This window comes from Miniopterus schreibersii (genome assembly GCF_964146895.1).
Source record: "Miniopterus schreibersii genome assembly, chromosome: 1".
NCBI classification, from domain to species: Eukaryota; Metazoa; Chordata; class Mammalia; order Chiroptera; family Miniopteridae; genus Miniopterus; species Miniopterus schreibersii.
Window position 1 is genome coordinate 144,940,613 of NC_138101.1, and position 14,585 is coordinate 144,955,197.

Here is a 14,585-nt window from a genome sequence, read left to right on the forward strand (position 1 = left end):
AGTGGCTAAATCTGAATGAGGAGAAAGGAGCAAGAAGTTAGGGTACATGCAGAGGCCAGGTCAGGCAGGATCTTGAATGGCTTGCAATGAGTCCAGATTTTATTCCAAGTACAATGGAAAATCACTGAAGAATTTAGGCAGGAAACTGATATGAATATGATTTTGTTTTAAAAAGATTTACTCTGGTTGCTATGAGAATGACTGTAAGAGGGCAAAATGGAAGCAATGAGACCAGTTAAGAGGCCACTGCAGTTGCCTAGGCAACAGATGGTGACTAGGACTAGAGAGGTGGAGTGGAGACAGAGATTTGCGTGTTCAAGAGCTATTACAGAAATGTCATCTACTGAGACAGGAATAACAAAACTCTTGATCTGCCTCACTCTTTCCCTCTCCCAAAATCTGGTCCTTCTTCTCAGTATATGACACAACTACACCCACGAATGCTTAAGCCAAAAACGGGATAGAGGTGCCATCTATTTCTTCCCTTTTCCCTCATGCCTAATCCACAAGCAAATCTTTTTGTTTCTACCATACTTTCAAATCTCTCTCAAATCCATCCTCTTCGCCCACCTCCAGTGATCTCTCCAGTGCAAGCCACCATCAACTATGGCTTGGGTAAGTTACTTCAGTAGCTTCCTAATTGCTCTCACTACTGGAAACACTTATCAGACATCTAAGTGGATATGTCAAGTAGGCAGTTGGATTTGTGATTCTGGAGCTCAGAAGCGAGATGACCTAAATTTGGGAACTGAACGCATACAGATGGTATTTAAAGTCATAGAACTGAATGAAATCACATAAGCAGAGGAAAAAGAAAAGAGATTAGTACCATGGCAGGAAAAATCTTCTGAGATGAACTTAAAGAAAATCCAGCCAAAACAGATGGAAGGCAAAAGTTCTGTCAGACTACCCCACATACTGTATGAATTCCCAATTTTTCTCAGTCCTCATCTTCCAGGACCCAATAAACCACCCTCTCTCCTACAAACTACACCCTACGACACTACCCTACTCTCACCTCATACCCGCTTGGCTACTCTCTTTCTAGGTCTTTCCCTGGTTTTTCCTCCATTTTCTGCTCCTGAAATTCAATCATTCCTATTCCCCCTCCTCCTCTCTCTCTCTCCATTTCGCCCTCTCTCACTCCATGTCTCTCTCTCTCGCTCTGTGTATGTATATATACACGTACACATACACACACACAACTTTCCTCCTCAAAGATCTTATCCATCCCCACAATGTCAACTGTCAACTCTGAACTGAGAACTTCCAAATGTCTTGCTCAATGTGTGGCCCACAAGACTAGGACTTCAGAATCAGCAGGGTGTGCTTGTTAAAATGCAAATTATTGGACCCCACCCCAGACCTACAGAATCAATTTCCCTAATCATTCTCAAGCAATGGCTTTTATAAGTTTCCAATAATTCATACGTATTATTTCACTGTAATTGTGTGTTAGGTGATGTTAGCAATTTGAGAGCCTTCATATTTGTTGATGGCAACATGCCAGAAAAGTGACCTAGGGACAAAGAAGGAAGTTTGATTTAGGGACAGCAGAAACTATATCCATGGACAAGATTCTAGTGGAATTGGTAAGATTTCTTAAACATCTGTAACTCTCCCATATTTATTATTATTGTTGTCCCTGTTTCCCAATGGTGATTTAAAATACAAATCATTCAAATGTCAAATAATTTCTGAGCTTGTTTTGCTTAATAGCAAGGAAGTAATCTGGGATCTTCCTCCACTGTCAGGATAAAATTGAAGACAGTAGCTTTAAAAAGAAAAGGAAAATAGGATGTTATCTGGGTTCCTCAAGTAAAAATCCAAGCCAAAAAAAGTGATTATGAGGCTTAACAGTCACAGGTCTTCATCCACTTACATCATTCTATCTTGTGTTAAAATTATTTGAGCACTTGTCTTATCTGTGTCACTGGACGCTGAGTTCCCTGAAGCTATTACACTTCTCTTAGCATCCATTTACTACTTTGCAAAACCCAAAGCCTTGCCCAATGAAATCTAATATTTCTTGAAATAGAGTTTGCAATATAATTCTAGTTCAATTCCTGTACCATTATCTCCAATCTCAAATAAGTGAAGTCCAGATTGGTGCGGTTTCACTGTACCACTTGGAAGGAATTAATATACCAAAGCTTTAAACAAACACTAGTCATCTTTAGCAATAAAAATTACAGCAACATTTCTGCCTACAAAACACAGTTTCCCCATTACTTCTAAGATGTAAAAAGCACAAGTTAGCATTAAGACCAGATGTTTGCACTGCTTCCAAACTTTCCCTATGTTCTAATTTCTTATTATCTCAAATAGATGCTTCCTTCTTCAGTACCAGCAGTGAAGTGAGGTTGAACTGCTATTTGGGGTAGAGGATAGCTGTAAGCACTGTCACAGCTGGTGGACAAACCCTTATTCCAACTCCCTCCGCACCTGGTTTTTAACTTCCAGCCAAACTCACCAGTCCCTGGGGTAGACTCTTACTTCTGGAGCTCACTCTGTTCTCTCATAAAACAATGCTCAAGTGCCTGCAGTGTTGAAATACTCCAAGAAGAGTTCTCACTAAAACTACAAACCAAAGAAACTTCAGGAAGAGGTGTATATCCTACACTTTCCTGTATGCAAGAATAAAGACAAACTGATAAAACTCAACATCAAGCTGTGATTAACATTTGCGTGTTTCCCATATATCCCACCAGATGCAGGGAGACATCCAAAACACTACCTAATGTTATCCTCTGCCTCTTATCCTTCTCAGTCAGCTTTCTCTCTGTAGCCAGACGATTGACTCAAATTTGCTCCCTCTGTCTCGCCTTCCCATTCTTTCAACATACAGCAGATCTGGATATTACTTGAAATGTCTGGAAGTCTCTTTCCCACCTTTAAAAAGCAGCGACAGAGGACAGGGTTTTTCCATTGAGGATTAGGCCTGGGGTTCTCAAGACACTGGGATGAAGGGCAACCACTGCTACAGCCCACATCTTGACGTGTGTCGACAGTGGCAGCATATCCTGACACTATCAGGCCCCACCCAGCCAGCTATGCAATACATAGCTGTATCCTGGATTCCGACCCTCTCGAGGGGTTAACGCTGCGTCTATCGGGAAAATGGCTTTTCCTCCCACCCCGCCTCAGCCCCCACACCAGAGCATCTACCAACATCATCGGTTCTTTCCACTTCAGGATAGAGACATGCTTGAGCTCGTTACCACAAATAAATGACAGTCATTATATTCCGTAGGCTTGACCAGCAGCAATGAGGGTGGTGGCTAACTTTTTATTTGGTGTCTTCATTACAGATCAACCCACACGACTACCCCCTTCCCAGAGCCGCCATAAGGGGTGAAGCCTCACATCCTCCTGAGCGCGGAACTGGGGGTTATAAAAGGAGCTTGTACCACAAGGACTCACCGATGCCAGTTGCTGCGGGGTCTGGGGTAAGTCCGGGCTGACTTCCATCCTCTCCGTTCCCCTGCCCTCCTCGTCCGCCATCTTGAGGGAAACTGACGCTTGCAGTTGCAGACCCCCCGGCCGGAGACGAGCGGAAACCTGTAGCCGGCTCAAGAGACGAGGGACGACACTTTTACGACGGCCCCTGAAGTCGAATTTGACGCAGAATCGAGCAGCGGCTTCCGGTCCGCTTCCCGGAAGCTAGCGTCACGGCGCGTAGGGCCAGAGGGCTTTACTTGCCCGCTTACCCAGTGGTGGGCTCGGTGCCTGACGGTAGTATGTCTGGTTTTGGTGCTGGGAACTGCTGCATCCACGAGGTAAAAAAAAACAAACACCAACCACACAAATTCAGCGTCCATTATGAAAGGAAGAAAACCGTCGGTTTTAAGTGAAAACCCGTTCTGAGTCTCTTTCTGGCCGGGTGGTTGGTCTGGGTGTGTTTTGTCTCTCAATGTACCTGCAGTACCTCGCGCAGAGACCACAGAATGAGAAAGTACTGAAAGCGGTTACATCTTTAGGAATGTAGCCCGTGGGCACTTGCACATGCGCACAATAAAACTCGGGCTCTAGCTTTTTGGGGAGTGGTAGTGAAGGAATAACTAATAATTGGAAGCCTAGCCATTCATTAGTAGAGGGAAAACAAAAATACACATGGTAATCCGCATTATGGAACACCATGCAACTCTTGAATTTATTTTTTATTACTTGTTGGTTGTTTGACCTTAGGCGAATTAACTTCACTGAGATTTGGTTCCCTCATCTATAAAAAAGATGTGGTAATAAGACTGTTTTTGTCATATGATGGTTGTGAGGGTTAATGACACACCGCCTAAAGCCCCAAATGCCTGACATTGTTCAGCACAATGCCTGCTAGTATTCAGGATGAACATTTTTGTATTTGTATTTTTCTGGCTGTCCTGCATCCAGTGGCAGTTTCTCAATCCAGTAGGGGAGGGAGGAGGTCTTTCCATTGTGGGAAGTCTTGTTTCGGGGGACAGTGTCCCCAAACACATGGTTAGATTTCCTTCCTGCTTGGTATGCTCAGGCAGCAATGTCCATTCATCCTATTGCAAAAAAACAATTTTGCTTCCAGCTTATTGGTCATCTGGAGTTCCCTGGGTTTCTAAGCATTGCTTTCTAAGCCTGTCTCCAGCTTCCTACAAAATCTATGGGTCCCTGATATCCTTTCAATAGATAACCCTTTTTTCTTAAGATAGCTAGAGGTGGGTTTTCTTTGAAATGGAAAGATTCCTAGTTGTACATTAACTATTAAGTTATTATTTATAACATAGTACTGCCTTATATTCCAGTTTGTCATGTTCTACCTTTTTTTTGTTAGTTCCTTGAATGCAAGAACCAAGATGTATACATAGAAATATCAACCACTATGTTAAGGACTTTAGATGCATTTTAAAGTATAACTCTCAAAACAATCCTGTGATGCAGTTCCTATTATCATTATACAGACAAGGAAATTAATAGCTCGAACAAGTGAGGTTGCTTGTTCAAAGAACTGCAATTACTAAGTGACAAAACCTAGATTCAAAACCTAGGTCTGTCTGGCTTCAAAATTTGTGCCTTTAACCATTTCACTCTCCTACCAATTATAAAAAAATTATTTTTGTCTCTTTTACCTCTCTGCATGTAGTATAAATGTCTCTTGTTAAGTAAATAAAATATTCATCAGGTATCTGGCATACATTTAACATCCTAGTACATTTATATTAGACATTGTATAGGCCATGAACCAAGTAAAACATATAAACTTATAAATTATTGCTCTTTTCTGATTTAGAGCAAGGTATGAGTAGGCCTAGTTTACAACAGGATTATGAATTTGTTCGATTCTTATGCAGAGACATACTTCTTTTTTTAGTTAGCATCAGTTCATAGTAAACTTTGTGAGTAAATATGTTACATGGTCATTTTGCAGGTGCCATTTACTGTTTAAAGTATTATCAACAACTAATAGACGTTAATTAGCTTTCTCAAGGCCCCAGAATGACACAGCCCATTGGGACAGCCACGCTCAGAACTGTGTTTTCCTTAGACTCCTCATTTATGGGTGTGCTGGAGGTTTTCAACCCTGATTACACATTAGGATCATCTGAGAGCTTTTTAAAATTCCAATGCCAGGACTCATGCTAGTGACTCTGATTTAATTTAAAAAGGGTAGGACCTGAGTATCCTTTAAAAAAAAAATCTCTCCCAAGGGATCCTAATGAGCACTCAAGAGTTGAGAACCTGCGACTGATTCCATTTCAACTGACCTCCTTCTTAGAGATACTTTCTTATGTGAACTCGACATGGTTCCTCCTGCCTGGTACAAATCCTTGATAGTGCTCATCAGATTAGGGAAGAGTAACCTTCCTTATTGGTCTCCCTATTTCCACTCTCTTGCTTGTACTCATCCTCTATTCTCTTGCCAGAATTCTTCTTTCTTATTTTATTTTAAATATGCCTTTATTGATTTCAGAGAGAGGAAGGGAGAGGGAGAGAGAGAGATAGAAACATCAATGATGAGAGAGTCATTGATTGGCTGCCTCCTGCACGCCCCCAATCAGGGATTGAGCCCGCAACCTGGTAATGTGCCCTAACTGGGAATTGAACCGGGATCTCCTGGATCATAGGTCAATGCTCAACTGCTGAGCCACACTGGCCAGGCTCTGCTTATTCTTTAAGATCAGTTTATATATGACTCTCCCTGAGAAATTTTCTGATTCTCTCATTCTCCAATAGGCAGAAGTTCTCCCTCTGTGCTTTCATTGCACTTTTAATTACTTAGATGCCTGTTGAACCTGCTAGACTATGAGCTTCATGAGAGGAGGAACTTGTTTCACCACTTTGTATTCATAGAACATGGTAGCTGCCCATTAGATCATGAATGCTCAATATTTCTGGGGGGAAAAACTCAGAAAAGACTAAAATACTACACATACAAATTACTGTAATTGAAATTTATAAATGGTTCTTAAAATACAGTCTTAAAAAATCAACTCACAAAATGTGCATTGGTCTCACAGTAATTTCCAAAGCCACATTAGAAGCTAGCACTTATAATTTTTTCATTGTTAGAGGCTCCTTCCTAGGGATCTTAGAGTTTTCACCTTGAGATCTTATTAAAATACAATATGTGTTGGCAGGATAACCACTTATCAGATTACCTTTTAGCAGCATTAGTTTAACAGATGCTGGGATTGTACATGGTGTTAGAGGCTGGCTTTCAAAAGAAGCTGATTCTGAAGCAGAGTTTAACATACAGGTTTATTAGGGAGAGTGCTTGGGATCAACACCTATAGAAGGGAAAGAAAAGGAAGGGAACATGTTTGAGCTGAGGGAGAAGCTGAGCTACAATGCAATCTGAATGAAGGTTTCTGGGGATTTCTGAAACTGGACTAGTTCTTCAGAGTTGGGATGGGGGTGGGGGTACTTAGGCCTTTAATCACTCATGTTGATGAGTCATTAGATGTGGTCAGTCCTGGCAAGAAGGGTCACCTTGAGCAAGGCAGCTCTCTTTAGCAACAGAGGCAATTCCTGCTGAGCCAATACAACTGGAAGCATTCCCAGCAGCTAGGATAGTAAGTCCTTCATTCCCAAAGTTGAGTCTGGATGGCACATCATAGTTGCCACCACAGGAATGATTAGAAAGGACTAAATGCCCGGCCGGGCGTGGCTCAGCAGTTGAGCGTAGACCTAGGATCCAGGCAATCGGGGTTTGATTCCGGGTCAGGGCATGTGCCCGGGTTGCGGGCTGCAGGTGATCAATGACTCTCATCATTGATGTTTCTATCTCTCTATCCCTCTCCTTTCCTCTCTCTGAAATCAATAAAGATATATAAAAAAAAAAAAAAAAAAAAATTTTTTTTTGAAAGTGAGCTAAAAATGTCCAACAGCAAATCTTCTTTAGTTTAGCCTATAATCTTGGGAGACTGTGTGATACAGAGAAAAGACTGTGAAACCCAAAATGCCTAGGATTTGAATTCTAATTTCACCACTTCCTTCCTGCAAAGTATTAGGCAAGTCTACATAGAGTCTCTGAGCCTTAGTTTCCTCATCTATAACTGTAATAAAAAAATTTGCCTGATTAGGTGGTTGTTAAGAATTAAACAAAATGTATGTCAAACTACTTCGTCAGTTATCAAGGGCCATACAAATAAATGGAGCTGTTATCCTGTTTGACTTTTTTGATTAAGTTAACTAGTACTCCTTTGTTCAAAAACTGTCAGGTAACAGAGAGGTAGTAGTGGTGGGAATAGTAAAACTGCTGTCTGGTTGGCTAGAGCCCAAGCTGGGCTTTTCTCATCTTTGTTTCACAGTGATGGTAAAGGAAGATGAAATATAATTCTCCAGACTGATTCTGACTGCTCTGTGCAAAGCATCACCAATTACAACTCTTTTGTATAGTTTCCTCTAGCTCTTGCTGGGTGTGCTCCATTCATCCAAGAGGCTGCCAAGGTGCCTACTCTATAATATTTATTTTACTTAAAAAACAAACAACTTTTTACCATATTGGATATAGTAAACTTTTTCCCCAAAGATGTACATAGGTTTGGTATGTTAACATGTTCTTAGGAGATCAATAATTCTGAGCCTTTATACTAAGCTCTATAGGTAGGAACTGGTGATCTCAGAACATCCTCAGAAGGATGTTTAGGAAGTCAGGAAGAGGAGGACAAGGGACAGAGGAGTTAAGGCTTTTGGGAGATGTGGGGAATAAGACACCAGAGCTGATAGAAATTTAAAGGGCTTGGACAGTGAGCCCATGAGAAAATCCTTTAACCCAGAAAGTATTACCTCCTTTACTCCTTAAAACAATCTTGTGAAACAGAGACTACTATAGTCCCTATTTTAGAGGTGAGGTAACAGTGCGTAAAGAGGTCGCAAGAATGAAAAGGCCGACAACACAATTGTTACTTGGGGAGAGGAACAAAGACTAAAGGAAGGACTGAGTAAAAGAAATGGAGATAAGGCGCGAGAAAAACAAGAATTTGTGACTTCAGTGGAAGGGCAAGTGGAGTTGGGCTATAGAAGGGTCTAATGCCCTTCCAGTCAAGAGACAAATAAGGAAAGGGGAAATGAGCAGACAGGAGTGAAGGGGAAAAGAGGGTAAATTGCGAAGATAAGCTCTTAACACGATGAAGAAGAAAGAGGAGAAAAGGAATGTAACATTCCTTATTTTCAGACTTAAAAAAAACACAGTTGGGACAGTTTACTCAAAGGTCTTATTTCTGTTATAAATACATACATACACTTTTTGTGACATTAATAAAAAGGCAGCAAAATTAAAATTAAGTGACATAGTTTAACAATCCCAGGAACTACTATGCACCCACACCTATAGTAATCATGAAGGCAAGGATATTATAATAATTTATTTTATGCCATGTCATTTAACTTATACAACCTTTTTCTAGGCATCCAATTTCCAAAGAAACCAATAGATATGAAAATCTTTTTTTTGAGGGTGCAAAGATGCTTTAAAATTAAATGCAGTTAACCTTGAATTGTAATGGTCTTATCCCATACCTTATTAACATAAATCAGAGTTGTTTCGTGTGGGGTTTTTTGTTTGTTTGTTTTTGTATTGGTTGGCTATGCCAAATTTTCAGTAGCTATTAAGAGTATACTGTTAACTATTTTTCTTCTTCTATGTTCATGGTAGGTTTTTCCTTAATGAATCTAGTAGTGTTTGAATACTGATATCCCAAAATACTGCATTTCAGATATGGGCTTTATGAATGTGTGTGTGTTTAATTTATTGATTTTTTAGAGAGAGAAATGAAAAGAGAGAGCGAGAGAAACATTGATTTGTTCCACTTATTCATTGGTTGATTCTTGTATGTGCCCTGACTGGGGATCAAACCCGAAACCTTGTGTCTTGGGATGATCTCTAACCAACTGAGCTACCCGGCCAGGGCTGGGCTTTATGTTTTGAAGTTCAAAATAATTTATTTTAGAATGTGATTACCTCCATATAATAAAATACACCTTTTTGTTCATAGTAGTTCATAGTAATTTGATGAGATAAAGAGATTTGAGGCAATAATTTGCTAAAAGCTTATACTAAAGGTCAGCAAACTATGGTTGTTCCAACACTTATTTTTGTACTACCTAACCTAAGAATGGTTTTAAGTAGTTGGAAAAATAAATAATAATATTTTATGAAATGGGAAAGTTATTTGAAATTCAAATTTCAGTGTCTATAAATAAAGTTTTATGGAATACTGCCACTTGTCTCTGGCTGCTTTTAGCTGAGTATTTGCTACAGAGACCAGATGGCCCACAAAGTCTGAAATATATATTATCTGGTCCTATACAGAAAAAGGTTGTCTACCCCATCCTAGAATACAGTACAACTCTGTTCTGAATAGAGATGACGTAGTCACACTGAGGTCAACTCTGAATATTGTCCTAACCAAAATTGTGATACAATTGTGGGAGGATGGGGCCTGGGAATAAGAATGAAGGTAAGCCCTTAAGGGCATTTCTTGTGGTTGTTGTGAAAGAGGGCTAGTATCTTAGAGGGAGTCTGCTCACTCTGCCCAACTTAACCCTGAAAGCCCCATACTATCACTATTGGCATATCAAGAGAAACATGGAGGTCAATCACAAAGGAGTGAGCTCTAGAATTGAAAGGCTCCTCTGAAAGATATGAATGGGCGCACTTGGAATCCAACATTTTCTGGGTAGTAAACATTTTCTTAGTGGCAAATGTGTTGAAATATCGCCTCCTTAAACTGAGTGCATGTAAAGTTTTGAGTAAAACTCAAAATAGATCTATGAAGGTTATCAGGATATGCCACCCCAAAATATGCCACTTTGGGATAAGGATTATTTCAAGCTGAAGGCAATTAATAATCAACAGATACAGGAAGAGTTCTCTGTCCTTATCTGCCTAAAAGCAGGGCATAAATTTCTCTTTGGGAAGGTGGCATAAATTTCTCCCCTTCCTCTCCTGGACCAGGACGCAAAGAGTAACCGTTATCGTGGGAGACAGAGAGCCAGCACCAAGAGGAGCCTGCGTAAGATAAACCTTACTAAAAAAAAAAAACAAAACCCAAAAACCAAACAAAAAACCCTCTTCCATTAGTTCCCCTGTATATTTCCTAGTTACTTCCCCACAATTGACCTCCCTTTAAGGCCAAACCCTTTGTTAAGAAGGGTATATGTAAGTTTACCAGTCTAACTGCTGCTTTTAGTTACTTTTAGTTACTTCTTTTTTGAGAACTCCTGTGAATGTAAAAAATATTAATAAACTTGTATGCCTTTTCTCCTGTTAATCTATCTTTTGTCAGTTAAATTCACAGGTCCCCATTTACTGAACCCCCATTTACTGGAGAGGATAGATGAAGTTTTTCCTCCTAGTCCCTCCACATCAGATGCCTTAGTCCCATTAACAGCATTCCTGACAGAAGAGCTCAGGTCTCTCTTCGTATAGCTCCCCTGTGGTTTGGGTGGGGAGGGTTATTATTTTTCCAGAGCTCCTGATTCATACCTGAATAGCAACAATGTGAAAAAGTTCGGCCTCTACTGAATCCCAACAGACAAAACTTGGATAAATATAAAGGTAAAACTTATACATACACATATGTATATAGAAAGCATCTAGGTTGAACTGAAGGTTTGGATTTGTAAAAGCTGTTAAGTTATTTTTACAATTCTAGTCATTATCCAGCTTCCTGTTACTCTTTTACTTTACATGTGTGATAATTGTTAGCCTTTTTTTTTTTTTTTTTGGTTTTCGCTGACTAGAGTGCCTGGATTGTCTTAGTTGGGCCAGGCATGTTCCTTGTTAATAAATATTTCTTGCCCTGGCCGGTGTGGCTCAGTTGGTTGGAGCATCTTCCAGTGTACCAGTTCAATTCCCCATCAGGGCATAAACCTAGGTTGCAGGTTCTATCCCCAGTCTGGTTGGGGCGCATACAGGAGGCAACAGAGTAATGTTTCTCTCTCATCAATGTTTCTCTCTCTCTCTCCTTACCTTCCCCTCTCTCTAAAAAATAAAAATAAAAAAAATAAATCAATAAAAACATATCCTCAGGTGAGGATTAAAAAATATATCTATATATATTTCCTTCCTTTTCAACATTAGGGACTGTTTTTTTTTTTTATTTTGCTTAATCTTTGGCTTGTTGGATATGTAGATATTGGGAAGTCTTTGGGTATGACTTTAAAATGGCAGCAACTTGAAGGTTGTAGTGTTGGAATACAGGTGTAAAAATGGGACATGTTCAGAAACAAATCCTGTGTAACCTCTGCAAATTTGGAAAGGTATACACAGTATGGGGAATGTTTATTGGTTTGATTGATGATTGTTTGTTTTGGGGTATTTGGTGGAAAAGTTAATCCAGACTCCTCATATAGGGAGGCACTCCTAATTTCATGATTAGTTTATAAAACAAAACAATATAAACCTGAGTTTTGTGTTTACTAAAGGAAATACAAATTTTAAAGAAGAAGAAAACAACAAAGAAAATTTAGAATAGTACCACTGTCCTCATCTTCTGGCTCTAATTCCTTCTCGGTTTCTACTCCTGCTACTTATAAGGACCTGTCACAAGAGTGCTAGTTTCTGAGTTGAGGAAAGGGACTGGGGCCATTTGTCCTCTCAGGGAGTCTGTGGACCATGGCAACCCCATGGGGGGGCAGATTGTACTTGAAGAAAGAGGCTCCCATGTTGAGCTGAGAAGCAGGTCGATAGGGTCAAAGCCAGGATATGGAGTGGGTGGTCCCCATTACAACAGGAGTTGTCAGTCTTGGACTAAGGATATTCCACAGCTGTGGGGGGATCGGCCCTATGTTAGAACAGGGGAAGTCCTGAGAATGTGATGAAGTAGTCAAGGCTGGCGGCTTCAGGACCAGTTTAGGAAGAGTCAGTCCTGGGTGCAGAGATTTTACTTCTGGGGTTGGCTTGCAAACCTAGGTTTGTTGGGGTTAGCTTCATTTCAGAGATAAGGATTTTCATACCTGGGGAGCCATTTGTGGTTCAAATTGAGTCAGACTTGGGTTAGGGTTCATAAATAGGCGGAGATCTTGGGTTCACCCTCAGCCCTAGAGCCAAAGGTTTCACTTAAGGGTACAGCTAGTCAGAGTGTTCTGTCGCTGTGTAATCAGGGAAACGCTTGCTCTCTCTGATCATCTTAATTCTATCCCGCCTTTCTCCCATGCCTCCAGGACTATAGCTCCTGCTATAGGAATGCTAATTACCTAGAGATTTGGCTTGAAGCTTGAGTTTTTTCAAGAACAGCCCCTTGTCAGAAGGGTCTTTACTGAAGAGATAGGGAAATATGTACAAAATAATGACTTTATCAAAGATGTACAGGAACCTCTAGACTGGACTCAGATCATTGCGGGGGGGGGGGCAGGCGGAGATAAAGGGGGGGTGGTTAAGGGCACCAACAGGAAACAGATTTAGAAATTTCCCACTCTTCCTTGGATCCCTGCCAGCTCCTAGCTGTCTACAGCTCCTACCCACCTTTTGCCTTGCCTCCTCCCTTCCCTTGACATAAAAGAGCTATAAGGCACCAGCATCTTCTTGAGCTGGGCCTTCTTGATTAATAAACCTTTCCTTACTCCAAACTCTGATGTACTGAATATAGGCCCACAAACATTGAACAGGTAACACTTGCAGGTAGTCCACCACAGCATTTAAGCTGTGGTGGAGGCGAAAACGGTGTAGAAAAAGAGGGTTAGACAGATAAAGAATTTGCCAAAGTTAACACAAGTAGGAAGAGAGAGTCAGGGTGTGAATCAAGATGCATACAGAAAAGAATAAGACTGAATGCTCAATGGAAGGAACTTTGTTTAGACATGCAGGGAGTAGCTCAACCTACCAGGAGAATAAAATATAGTTTGCAGAGGGACAAACTGAATTCTTTTACCAAATCTGTGGAAGTATTATAGGCACCAGAAGCACCCAAAAAGGTGATAACAGACAGCCCCCCGAGTTGAAGGGAGAGGGCTGTCCGTTCCTCAGTTCTTGTCAATCTCGTAGGAATTCAAACGAGTTACCCCAGATGACTGAGTTGTAGTAAAGTGAATTTATTAAAGAAATAAAGCAAGCAAATTTATTAAAGAAGCAAGGTAAGCAAATCTTTCATACGTCTGGCTTATGAAAGTGCAGACGGTCTTCCCAGCCTAGTCTGAGAAGTGAGCCTGGTGGAGGTTCAAGGGGTTATATACTCTTCTGTCTATAGGTTTTAAAATTTCTCTGCTGAATATCTTGGTAACTCTCAAGGTCTCCCTTTTACTTTGTTAGGGCTTTCCCAGACTTTATGAGACGCATCTGGCAATTTTATATTTAACAAGCCCCAAGACTGCTGGCTTCTCTGTTTAAACAGCGAGATGAACACTCCCTCTTCTCTCCTCCTTCCCAAAAATGGCTTACTTCTTCGAGATAAATCTCTCCCTTCTTTCCTTCCCCCTTCCCCCCTCCTGCCTTAGCAGTTCTAGGGTGACTTATGCTATGTATCCTCTGGTTAGGGAGAAGAAGCATGAAAACTCTCCCTTCTTTCCTACGTTCTTTAATTAGTGAGGAGAGGTATTAGCCATTTGTTCTCAAGCATCCTTGGCTGGGAAAGATAATATTTTGCTGCAAACTAGCTGCAAGCTGTCTGAACTGTTAGGCCTTGTTTAATTTTCTTGTCTAGTTTCCCTATTCCTCCTGCCCTGGAATTTTCCTAGCTTCTCATTATCCAGTAACAGAAGGAGTTATAGGACCCAGTTTGCAGTAGACGGCATTAATCCTGGGGTTCAAGTGGTTTGGTAAATATTAAATAAACATGAAAAAAATGTCTTTGTCCAGGATCTGAGTAAATTCTGGTAAAAGGACCCAAGATTGACCCATAATGGTTTGAGCACCTGTCAGTGAAGCCCGCCAACCATCTATATATTCTATCTAGGCATCTTTTTTCCTTAAACACAAACACTTTTTTTTGAGCATCGGTTGCTAGGCACTGTGCTAAGCTCTTTAAACAAAACTTGTAATAAAAGTGGAGGTGAATTGAATACAAGAAATACATAAAACAGCCCAGCCTGTGCAGCTCACTGATTGCGTGTTAACCCGTGACCCTGGAGGTCAGGGTTTGATTCCCGGTCAGGGCACATGGTTGGGTTGCAGGCTC

The 14,585-nt window shown here is 40.7% G+C and overlaps 1 protein-coding gene across 3 annotated transcripts in view; it reads right to left on the reverse strand.

Moving 5' to 3' along the window:
* UBR1 (ubiquitin protein ligase E3 component n-recognin 1) overlaps nt 1-3,633 on the reverse strand; it is a 112,207-nt gene extending 108,574 nt beyond the window's left edge. For 2 of the 3 annotated variants that reach the window (XM_081119599.1, XM_081119600.1), the window contains exon 1: nt 3,424-3,633. In XM_081119599.1, coding sequence (XP_080975725.1) covers nt 3,424-3,504 — 81 coding nt within the window. In that variant the 5' untranslated portion in view covers nt 3,505-3,633. The remainder of the gene's footprint in view (nt 1-3,423) is intronic. The other variant, XM_081119601.1, reaches the window with a different exon arrangement.
* Nucleotides 3,634-14,585: the final 10,952 nt, after the last annotated feature.